Source organism: Taudactylus pleione, unplaced genomic scaffold (genome assembly GCF_031769625.1).
Source record: "Taudactylus pleione unplaced genomic scaffold, aTauple2 ptg000253l, whole genome shotgun sequence".
Classification (NCBI taxonomy): domain Eukaryota; kingdom Metazoa; phylum Chordata; class Amphibia; order Anura; family Myobatrachidae; genus Taudactylus; species Taudactylus pleione.
In genome coordinates this window covers 5226144-5238939 of record NW_028284655.1, presented here as the reverse complement: position 1 = coordinate 5238939, position 12796 = coordinate 5226144, and the positions used below count along the sequence as shown (strand labels likewise).

General features: G+C 45.1%; 1 protein-coding gene across 2 annotated transcripts in view; it reads right to left on the bottom strand.

The window, feature by feature from the left end:
* Positions 1-10742: 10742 nt before the first annotated feature.
* TACC1 (transforming acidic coiled-coil containing protein 1) overlaps positions 10743-12796 on the bottom strand; it is a 49017-nt gene continuing 46963 nt past the window's right edge. For both annotated transcript variants that reach the window (XM_088480389.1, XM_088480390.1), the window contains one exon: positions 10743-12550. In XM_088480389.1, coding sequence (XP_088336515.1) covers positions 12482-12550 — 69 coding nt within the window. In that variant the 3' untranslated portion in view covers positions 10743-12481. The remainder of the gene's footprint in view (positions 12551-12796) is intronic.

The following is a 12796-nucleotide window of genomic DNA, read 5'->3' as shown; positions in this document are numbered from 1 at the left end:
ATTCTCGCTCTGCATACAGCAGTGTATGCTTCCCCCAACCTCCCCCCCAACACGGGACACTGCGGCCCTCCCCTGATTGACACTGAAATTTGCAGATACTTCCAGTAATTACTTAATAACTTGTGGATTATTCCAGATGGATACTGTGCAAGGTTAATATTCTGAGTTAGACACTTAATTTGCAGATATTGATACATATGGGATTGCCTAATAAATTAGTCTATTATGACCAATATAAATGTTAATGTAGGATGTTTTTTTTTTTTTCTACTTGATTGATGTGACATCCTCATGTGCAGACACTTATACAATTAACCAACCAGCACATATAGGGAGATTTGGAACCCTGTACACATATGCTCCTGAGGAAGCTGGGCTATTAAGACCCAGGGAAACGCGTTGAGCTTTTTTCTGGACCACTTGGATTTACAATACTTGATTCCTGGACTGTATCGCTGGAAGTAATTTGGACCATATCTCTACATAGTGACTTTAAACTGCGGCTGATCACCAGTGGACTACCCCTATAGCTCTCCTACATTTGGACTGAGGGCCAAATTCAGACCCGCTCGCTAGGATGCGTTCGCATGTAGCCTGCCGATGTTTGCAATCTGCGCATGCATATAAATCGCAGTGCGCGTTCCCGAACCAGTCCGTGCGATCACAAAGCGATCGTCCCTTGTACATGAGTGAATGGACGAGCAGTTTATGGGTGGTGATAGGGGGTGTTGTCGATGGAAATGGGGGTGTGGTGGTGTGAACGCAGGCGTGTCTGTGCTCCTGAACGCCGTTTCAAGGGTGTGCATAATTAAGACGCAGCGTCATCAGACACGTCAGATGGCTGTTTTACACACTGCTGCATTCGCAGAGCTTGCAGTAGGGTATGGTCAGCCACAAGTGCTGCGTATAGGTCCGATGTTACCAATTGTTTAATACACTTCCTGGAGATGATGTATGTTATGAAGGGAAAGTGGGCGTCTTGTGTCAGGCTGGTGGACGTCTAAATACATTTGCATAAATGCAATTGCATGCCAAGACATAGCGGGGGTGCTAATGTGTTGCTGTGTGATCGCGGATTTGCATACTTTGGAAGCTGACGGCTGCGTGTGAACGCATCTAGCGAGCGGGTCTGAATCGGGCCCTGAGTGCTTACAGACAATTGGGGATGTCTACAATGCCTGGTAAACCTTGCTGCTAATACCACCTAGAGAAGGTCCTAACTTACCAAGAGATTTAGGAACAAAAAACAATTGGCTCATAATACATTCGTTTTTTTAATGATATTGTGCACATAGATGTTTTTGATTTTATGACTATCAGTACTTGTTCACATATGTACAAACAAAAGTTTTATATAATTTGTAACTAACCGTCCAGCTTATATATCATTTATAATATATACTTAAAATTACAGTTAGCACTGGTATCGACATTTAATACGCTTTTTCTGATTAGAGGAGTCACAACCCTCTTACTAGCTGCTGGTAATAGTGCACCTATTAGTTCTATATTTTTACAGCGTCGATGACTGCCCAGCAAGCAGCTGCACTGCAACCTGCCGTGCCTTTACAAACGGCGCCGGGCAGTGTGGACACCTATATTGCGGCAGGCCCTGGTGCAGTGCACCGGCTGCACCGCCGGTAGTGCAGCCCCTGATTGATACTGACATTTGCAGATACTTCCAGTAATTACTTAATGTCTTGTGGATTATTCCAGATGGATACTGTGCAAGGTTAATAGACACTTAGGGGCCTATTCATTAAACGTAAAAATTCAATGGAGATAATTAGCTTTAGAACTCTCATGGAGTTCTAGCTAATTATAGGTGGAATTCATCATTCCACCTCTCCATAAGTATCTATTCCGAAAAGCTGTCATTTTTGCGATTACAGCTTTTCGGGAAATAGATACTTTTCCCTGCCTACACTACCTTATCGCATCTGGAAACAGTGCTGCGCATGCGCTGTTACATCTGTAAAACCAGCGCATGCGCAGCACTGCCTACAGATGCGTTAAGTTTCGTACACCCCCCCGACTTACCTGTCCGCGCAGCAGCCTCCGGCTCCGTCCTGCTGGTCTGTCATGTGGTTTCCCAGCAGACCACATGACAGATTAGAAAAAAAATATATATATTTTTTTCTTTTTCTAAACTTTCTTGTGCTCTGCTGAGGAGCACACATGACAGACCAGCCTCCGGAGCCTGAGGACGGAGCAGAGCGCCGGAGGGACTCGTCGGGGGACCTGCACATGCCGATACAGGTAAGTGGATTCTGCTATTCGCCACCTCACAGTGGCGAATAGTAACTGCATCAAATTCCGAAAATTGATAATTTTCGGAATTTGATGAATACCACAATTTCAGCATCCCCATACTAATGTATGGGGAGTGTGGAAATTAACGCAGGGGAACTTAGCAAGGAGATATCTCCTGTGTTAAGTCTGTTCATGAATACCAAAATAACGTTATTTAAGGAAAATGCCCCTTAATTTGCAGATGCTCTCAATGATAACACAATGTTTTGTAGATGCATAGAAAGGATGGATATTACACAAGCTTGATGTTATGCAAATCAACAGGTTTTATCATTCACAATGAGTGATAAAACTTGTTGCGTATGGTAACGTTGCTCCAGCCAATCAGCTCCCAACTGGCATCTGTATGAAAAATTACATTTGGGATCTCTGATTGGCTGGAGCACCATTTATCACACACAACAAGTTTTATAACTCGTGAATGAGTCCCATGGTCTTATGCAGGGGTGGATGCAGTCTTTGTGTGCAGCGCTACTGTGATTTTATGTTCATGCTGAAGCCGATGCGCCTCCTACTAAAACACCCACCGGTTGCAGCTCTAATCCACCGCTGTGTGTAAAAAGACGCACCATTGGACATTGCGCCAGGCCTATGCAGGGCCGTTGAGAGCGCCGCCAGGCCCCAGTACAGAGGGGGAGTGGCCTAATCGCGGGGGGGCTGGCCACACCCCCTCGAAGAAAAATGTAAGAAAATATACATTTGCAGCGCCGCGCGCCAGGGAGGGGGCGCTGTGAGCCCCTCAGCCCGGCGCAAAGCCAGGGGGGGGTGTGATCAGTGTGATCGCTCCCCCCTCAGGCATAGGAGATTGCTCGCAGCCACAGCAATCTCCCACTCTATCCCTGCTGGGAGATAGGGAGGAGGGGGGCGGCGCCAGAACTGGGCCCCCGCCGGGCCCCTCTGGAAGCCTGCGCAAATTGTACCCGCTCCCCCCCCCCCCTCTTGGCGCCCCTGGGCCTATGGATGCGCAGAATATCCTTCTGAACATGACCACCAGTGCCAGTGGAACTGCAACACGCCCACATCTGGCTAGTCATGCCCCTGTTACCGCTCAGGAACACTCACTGCAATTGCCTCTCACTGTGTCTGAATTTGTTCTGCGACTCCCAGCGGTAACCATCAGGACGTAAGCGCTATGCACAGACTAAAACCATCGGCCGCTTGCATCCACCTTTCAATCAGCCCTATTGTATTCACAGACTTGGAAAGGGGTGTGGCAATGTGACATTAGGGTCATCTTACGCCCTTTTGGGTGTATTTTGAAGAACTAGGCTGCCCCCAACTGCCTTCCATAAAAAAAGAAAACCCTGTATTGCTGTGTACAGCAGTGGCAGGTGAGTAAAACATGTGCTTGCTATTATTTTTCCGTCATTATTAAAAAGTACAGATTTGTGACACCTCCAGTACTTTCCTTATGGTCAATAACGCTGCCCTAATGCAGAGGCCACGCATGGACCCACAGCTAAAGCTCTGCTGCGGAGGAGTAGAGGAGCTTTTGCCAAAGTGGGAGGGATCAGGAGATCTCATTCCTGCCAGGCTCTTTCCATAGGGGTAGAAGGCTATCATCATCTAGAGGTGGTGTTAGTAAATGGAGCAAGCTCTGGAAAACCATACTTTTTGGAGCATATTAAACAACATATTACCACCCCATGGGCTCTATTTACTACAATCCGCATTTGTAATGCAGATTGTAGCGTGATATTACCGACTGAATTCGCATTGCAAATACAGGCAATGTCACAGGGATTTACTACAAATCCCTTGCAGGGACAGAGCTTGCGATAAAGCTCTGTCCCAACGAATCCCTTCCAGAGATACCGTGGCAAGTGCCCCGCGCATGCGCCGGCCGCCGCTGCTACCCCCCCTGTTGCCAAGCCCCGCCCCCATCACTAAGCCCCCCCCCTTCCTCCCTTAATTACAATTACCTGCAGTTATCGGGCCTCCGGTGATGTCCTCTGTTGCTCCGGTCAGGTGACATCCCATACTGCCCTGGGACCCTGTCAGGTGACGACCAGGCCCCAGTGCACCATGGGAGACCAGCTGACCGGAGGGAGGACATCACCGGAGCCCCGAAACTCCGGTCCCTGGACTCAGTTAAGTTTTTTTTTTTTAAGTGACTCAGCGTGTGGTCTATTTAGACCATACAGCTGATCACTGGGGCCGGCTCCGGGCTCTGCTCTGCCCGTTATAGCATCCAGGTGGCGTTATTATCACAGGGCTTTCCCCGGTATTTTTTCACATTTTATTTTTAGTAACTTTGGTCAGATCATTTTTCCCATTACAATTATGGGAAATGCGATCTGATTACTAAAAATAAGTGATACTTAGGGGTTGGAGTAGAATTTTACGAATTCTACTCCAATTGCCCTTTAGTAACTGTAGGTGATACTAAAATAATGTGAAACGGGTGTGAAAACATCCTTCACATTATTTTAGTAAAAATAATGTTAATAAATAGAGTCCCATATCTGAAATCTCCTGCGTTAAATTATCCTTAAATGGCAGCGATACTTTGTTTTGCCTAAACAACCAATGGACGCTGAGGGGTTGATGTATCAAGCAGTGAGAAGAGCGGAGAAGAGGACCAGTGGAAAAGTTCACCATAGCAACCAATTAGCATCTGTTATATGGAAAACATGCCCTGTTCCAAGAGGTCTGTGGTTGGGAAACACTGCTCTATATTGTATCTTTGCATGTACTGTATAGACCAGTGATTCCCAACCTCGGTCCTCAAGGCACACTAACAGTCCTGGTTTGAGTGATATCTATGCTTTTGCACTGAGGTACTAAGTAAGTCACCTGTGCTCAAGTACGGCTATCCTTAAAACCTGGACTGTTAGTGTGCCTTGAGGACCGTGGTTGGGAATGCCTGGTATAGACCGAAGCAGATGAAATAATCACATTACAGCAGTATACATATACACACATTTTCTACTGTACACATCCTTTACGCTTTATACTGGAAATAAAGCCTCCATTATATCCCTTATTTAGGTACGTAAGTGACCCAGTGGAACATCACACCATTTGACAGGACATATACACATATGTGATTTAGGAGGAGAACCACAGCTAGCCGGCTTCTCTGTTCTACATTAACAACGGTTTTTAACATGGCATGCTCTATTTTAGGTGTAGAAACAAAAGACCATACAATCCTAAAGGAACATTTAAAAAAATAACAATCTTAGTCTGCCTGATAAACCACTCTTTATGATGTCACAGCAGTTCTCACAGATGTCTTCATGGAACCCTCACAGTGCGTGTTTTCAAGGTATCGCCTGCAGATTGTGTTAGTCAATTAACAAACGAGCTTGTTATCATTCAATCGCTCATTAATCATTCACAAATCGGGCATTAAAATGTCGAAAACGACAAGAGATGCGCGCTCCCGCTGGTAGTTTTCGACATCAATCATCGCCTGAACATGCTGGTCATTCTGCGAAAACGACAGGTTGTGCATGCTCGGGAATGAGGGAGGGTGCCTGCACTGAACATATCATATCATTCAGTTTAGGCACTTACAGGATGAGGAACGACTGTATGATTACAAAGTTGTAATCCTACTGTTGTTCCTCTTCTATTGGCAAGTGGATACGCACCTTTAGGGTTCTATGAGGACCAGGTTTGAGAAAAACTGCTCTATAGCTATTGGTCCTATTATCAGCCCCACAGATCAGTGGTTCTCAACTCCAGTAACCCCCAGGAGATGGTTTCAGGATTTCGATCTGTGGAAACAGGTGGAATAATTACTGATTTCGCAAAATAGATGAATTCACCTGTGCATAATTAAAGAAATCCAGAAAACATGACCTGTTGAGGGTACATGAGGAGTATAACCAGCATTCACATTTCTCTAACCAGATAAATGGAATAATAAAGTTTAGCTAATCCATAACATGGCGCACTGCACTGCTAGGTTACCAAATGCAGAACCTACTGTAACTAATTAGGGATTTACCATTGGGATAGAAATATTCATCTTTCCCCCACATGGTTTCCATAACATCACATAGACTGATCTAGAGATCCCCCTTAGTATGTAGGAGTAATTGCTTTAACACAATGTTAGTCCTGTATATTCCTTGTAGTATAGACTCAGATTCCCTACTTATTAGATCACTGTACTATCCGCCCCCGATCAGCAATCCCCAGGAGCAGTCAGACTGCACTTACTGCCCAGAGGTAGTGAGAGGACGAGGCTGAGGAGGAACAGGAGCTTCATGGTGAGGTGAGGCTGGTGGCTGCTGCTGGATCTTCTAGCACAGGAGCTGAAAGCTGGGCTCTGGTGTTAGTGTCGTGTTATAGGATTAGACATCTGACCATGACATGATTACAGAAAGGTGTGAACTTAATACCATCCTTCAGGAACTAAGAGAAGGACAGTGCTGCAGCCATCTGTGAGAGCATCTGGACAAATACTCAGAAACAGCCTCCACTGAGGAGAAGGTTTCTCTTTGTTGGTTACAAATAAAATAAGACTTATACCTATGGCCTTTTTCAGAGAATTCTGCGTATTTATCAGATATTTCAGCCTTCAATGACAAAGACTGGGGGCAGATTTCCAAACACTTCTAAAATATAAAGTAGTGGTGTTACCTATAGCAACCGATCATATCTAGCTATCATTTCTCTAATCCATTCTAGAAATGGATAGACATAATCTGATTGGTCGCTATAGGCAATGCCACCACTTTTAATTTTTAGAAGCTTTAGTAAAGGTGGGTACACACTATATGATGTATCATATGATATATTGCACAAACGCGATCGTAGTGATTTATCGTACACATTGTATAGTGTATACGTCTGAATAGTCGTTCATGGCATCGGAGCCATATTTCTTGCATACAGGATTGCAGATGCAGGATGTAACATCCCCAAACCAGTCACGACACGCTCTGCGTTTTTTGACGACATTCCCCCAAACGCTCCCTGACTGTCAATCACACTGTGAATAGTCGCTGCGAGTGACTACAGTATTGTACCTTGCCGCACGCTCAGACGGCCAGTAGTTGCTCAAGTGCAAAATCACTGGCATAGTGCACAGCTCCTAAGTCAGGGCTCATTGATCCTTATGCCAGCAATCCACCTCCAGTCACACACTAACAGGTAAAATTACAGCGCGCTAGGAACACATTATTATACTGTACATATACACCATGCATGAACTCATCATGTTACATGGCAATTCAAGTGCTCATGCCACAGCCAGTACACACTAACGCTGACTTCTTATACCCCTTTTCCACCAAAAACCCAGGTCCGACCTGGGTTTTTGGACAAGATTCCAACCCAGGTCAGACCCAGTTTACACTGCACCTTCGATCTGGGTTATGCCCAGGTCAGCCCCATTCACACTGAACCCGCGTCTGCCCTGCTAAACTTGTGAGGTCATAAAAAGTGGGAGATGACTGCCCACAACCACCAATCAGCTCATTTTAGGCATGACCCAGGTTGGATAAGCCGTGTCGCGCCGTTTACACTGCACCATTACCCGGGTCCATCCTGGGTTCGACCCTTGTAGCTACCTGGGTTAGATTCCCTGGTCACTTGACCCGGGTTATATTCCAGGGACCCTTTTCCACCGAGCCGTGACCCAGGAAGACCCGGCAACTACCTGGGTTATTGCAGCAGTGGAAAAGAGGTATAACACTTGAGCATACTCCAGTTTGATAGCCACAATAAGCTGGAGACCATGGCAGCACAACGTGGCAAATTGCCTCCACATAGGTAACCTGATTGCATTACCAATATCTAACCTTGAGTGCGTGTGTAAATAGCGCCTGTATGTAAAAGTTAAAGAATAAGTCAACACAAATGTAAAATATAATTTTGGATGGGATCCAAAAAGGAGACTTTACATAGCATTAGTGTAATGACTGTCCAATCTGGCAGACCTCGCTGCCTCCAATGGTTCAGTGCGCTACTTCTCTGCTGTTACTAGTCTGCGTCAGGCTGGCAGTAGTGTTAATGCCCCTCCCCAATGAACTTTCTATTCGTGCAGCAATCGGCAATGCAGTAAACTCCATCTTGACCACCTTCCGGTGGCGATTAAACATTGGAGCCTTCTTACTATGAGCTGGTTCATCATCATGAATGTCTAGGATTGATTTAACCGCCCTCACCAAAGAAGGAACATCCACTGTGGACAAATGGTCCTCCTCCCCCGAGATAGACCCTGGAGAAGAACCCTGCACATCGTCTGATTCCTCTGGTGATGCACCTGAATCCATATGTTGAGCAGACTGATAAAAAGATAACTTGCGCTTAGGCACCTTACTAACTACCGGTCTGCTTTCAACATTAGATGGTGCCATACTCTGACTAGAATGACCATAACATCTTTCCAGGAAGGATGCATAGGAGGTGCAAACATAGCATGCTGTGGCCACCCCATCCAAAGAGGCAGTGTGGAAGCAGTCATACAATCCACAAATTGCTTCATTACCTGGGACAAAGAGTATACCCAAGATGGCTTTTGTCCAGAGACAGGTAAACTGGACTGGTGAGGTGGCTTTTTATAACAGACAATACACAAACCATCCTTTACGTCCTGAGAGGACACATAGGCCATACATGATTTACATGGAACCTTTATCTTTAGACATGTTCATAAAGGTAATAAATGTAATGCTATGTGACAGCCTTCACAAAATCTCAAATGAATGTGAAGTACTCAAAGAAAAACCTCCATCCCAAAGGATGGAGAAAAAAAATAGTGGACTGCGGGTCAGAGCTGCTGGGGGAGCGCCTACCTCCCCTAAGCTGCGTTAACCAGCCGGGTACGCTGGCCTCATGGCAGTAGAAGAGTCTGCTACCGATCCCCGGTGTCAGGCAAAAGGGCCCCGGTGGTTTAGTGAGGACTTGGACAATCCCGGGCCCTGACTGCAGCGGCTTCTGGGCGTCTCTATAAACCAGAAGCAAGGACTGCCACACGCGACTCCCCATAAGCGAGGAACAGCCCTACCTGACATCCCCTTGTGTCCGGTTGCAGACTTGCTTCTAGCAAGCTCAGCCATGACACGCCAAAATCACCAGACCAGTTACTGGTGTTGCAGCCTGGCGGAGGTAGACGGAGTAGCAGTATTCAGACGCTTAGTACTGCCAACCCAAAAAAATAAAATATAACATAAAATAAAAGCTTAGGACTGCCTGAGCAGTCCCGTAACAAAGGTGTGTCTTGATCCTTCCGCACCTAACGAACAACTGAAGGCCTATGGCTAGGGGCAGGGTATATATGGAGGACCCAAGGCATCCTGGGAGATGAAGCTTTAACTGTTTGGTGCCTGGATCTCTCCAACCATAATATCCCCATGGTATCCCTGTGGAACCTGAAGAATAAAGTACCAATAAATATGTAAATGGTTAATAAACTGAAACCTTTATATTTATTCCCATGAATGGTTAGGTAGTGGCCCCAGTGCATTGCTTTGCCCTGGCTCTACAATGTTGTCAAAACAGCAGTATGCCAGCACTCCCCTCCCGCTGCCTAACCCTCCACCTCGAGCCTCCCCTACCGTAGCCAAACACTCTTCCTAGTGTCTCCCCTCCCAAAGCCTAACTCTCCCCCTAGTGCCTTCCCTCCCACAGCCTAACCCTCCACCTAGTGCTTAACCCTGCCGTCTTGTAGCCTAACCCTCCACCTAGTGCCTCCCCTCCCGTAGCCTCTCTTCCTAATGCCTCCCCTCCCACAGGCTAACTCTTCCCTTCCACAGACTAACCCTCCCCCTAGTGCCTCTTGTCCTACAGCCTAACCCTCCACCTAGTGCCTCCCCTTCTGCAGCCTAACCCTCCACCTAGTGCCTACCAACCTGTCCTTCCCGCAGCCTAACCCTCCACCTAGTGCCTACGTTCCCACAGCCTAACCCTTTCCTCCTGTAGCCTTACCTTCCACCTAATGCAGTGTTTCCCAACCTCGGTCCTCAAGGCACACTGACAGCCCAGGCTTTAGTGCTATCCATGCTTGAGCACAGATGGTTAAATCAAAATAACTGAGGTACTAATCAGGACACCGGTGCTCAGGTATGGCTATCCTTAAAACATGGACTGTTAGTGTGCCTTGAGGACCATGGTTGGGAACCCCTGACCTATTTCCTAGCACTCACTCTCCAGCAGCCTAACCCTCCAACTAGTGTCTCCCCTCCCACAGCAGACCCCTAAAATCATCATTTTGCAGAAAGTTTGCATTTTACATTTTGCATTTTACATGTCAACATCAAAACTGTTAATATTGTGATTTTGAATGTCAACATGGCGACTGTTGCCCCCCTGAACGATGGTGGGCTTTCACTGTTATCAAGAGCCAATTAAAATTCATGTACCATGACTAATCTTGTGTGTAATTAAACTGAATGTTTTCAGAAGTACATATATTTTTAAATATCAAACCACATAAAAAAACCCAGTCCCAGACAAGTTTGAAACGCCATTTATACATACACATCAAACAAGGAAAAATATATATATGTCTTCATATATTAGTTAACATTTTGTCTTGTCTGTGCGAGAATAATCAAATATTTACCTGGACATATAAAAAAAAAAAAGATTTGCTGTATATAAAATATACTGCTGTTATATATATATAGGTTTAGAAAGCCAGATTTTATTATCTCATAACAAGCTATGACTGGGATTCGCAAAAGGCAAAGGCTATTTGGCTTCCACATATATGGAAAAATATATCCTTTAATATATATATATATATTTATTTTTGCAATCAATGATAGCAGCAGAGTATGTATATCCCTAGATGGTCTCTGTTACTCTTTAAGGTCATTACAAATCTATTCATTAGTTGGTATCTTTTTTTTTTTTATTTGTTTTTTTGGCAGGGGTCCCTAACATGCTATAAGGATATGCTAAATTAAAAATGTATATGACTACACAGTATTGTCTACGCTATAAAGGCTTGGCTGCCATTTTCAAATCAATATTTTCTCAGTTGTGGGACATCAATCTCACTCCTTTGTGGGTATGTCCTGTATGTGGAAGCTGGTTGGACAGCAGCAGCCAATCCAATCAGCTTCTGCATACAATGTACAGCCCTGTTTGTGTCATTTGTATAGTGCCTAACTACATTCTCCTCTCCCTGTTGTCTGGTATGGCAGGCTGGCATCTGATGACTAGCAAAGGTGGGGTATAGCCAGATGGCACCCACTACTAAGGAGGAAGAGAGGGGCTGGCTGAGTTTGCACCATCCCTTTATAAATATTACTGGCAATTACATTTAAAAATGTGTTTAGAATGCGAGTGCAAAGTTTGATGCTTAATGTGTCATTGAAAAAATAGCCACTCAGCAGCACTCTCAGACAACTATATAAGCCATCTATTGGACCAGCCAATATTGTATCATTATAGGCACAGTTAAATCCTGACCAATCCTCTTATGAGATCCTAGGATGATGCAGGTTTGCATCAGGTAGGATGAAAAGTATATAGCGATGAATGTGGTTATGTATCCCTTGGTGACTGAACTATGTAGAGTCAAACACTAGTGAAGACACCTGACCGTAACAAGAGCACCTTTAGATCTGCTTGCAGTTGTATAAATATGAACTTTCCCAGGTACTTTCCAGCTAATATCCTCCCCGCTTCCAAGTTCCAGTTAGCAATGTAAATAGGATTTGCTGCACAGTAAAAGCCGTTTATCAGTAACACATTTTACTGCAGTTCTATTGTTTAAGAGGCTTAGAAAATCCTGTTCTTCAATTATCCTTTCATCAGAGTAACTGCTGGGAACAGGAGTCTGCAGGCTCAGCGCTATAGGGGCAGTGTTGCTATATAGGTTATCATACAGAGATCACAATACCAACAGGAGCTGTTATATTTCTGGAGTGTGTATTCATCTATAGGTATGTAGAGGCGTCACATGACCATGCTCATGGGTGATAAAGGATCGCTTTCATGTACCCTACTGCCCATAGCAAACGTCATTTAGGAGACACAAATCTAAAATAGGAAGGGCCCATTCATGTTAGCACATGACTAAAGAAACCATATGCACGGTGCACTCTACAAATGGAAGCAGACATGTATCAGGTACACCACTCGGAGGGTGAAGTTTTCTTGGTCTTTTAAAAGTCGCAGGGCTCATGCGGATTGCTACCGAATGAGAGCGAGCGGGCAGACAGGGATGGTCATTCCGGGGTGGTGTGAGGACCATCGCTCAGTCACTCCTTCCCATTTTGGCAATCAGCTCATCACAAATCTTGGTCAGTTCTTCTATCTCCTGGTTCTGCAAAAAAAAAAAAATATTCAGCTACTGTAAGTAAAGATGAGAGGAGTATAAAAAGCTTCTTCAGCCTTGAGCACAATAGGTCTTATATAGAGTTAGGAGCAAGTTCATTTATAGGATGCAAATCTGCACCTGGACAACCCGAGCTTTGATACATGCGATCTATCCTGTGTTTGCATACAGGGAAAACACTGGCTGCTTTTGCATGTTGCACACAAATACTGGGCAGCTCTATTTAACACTGTA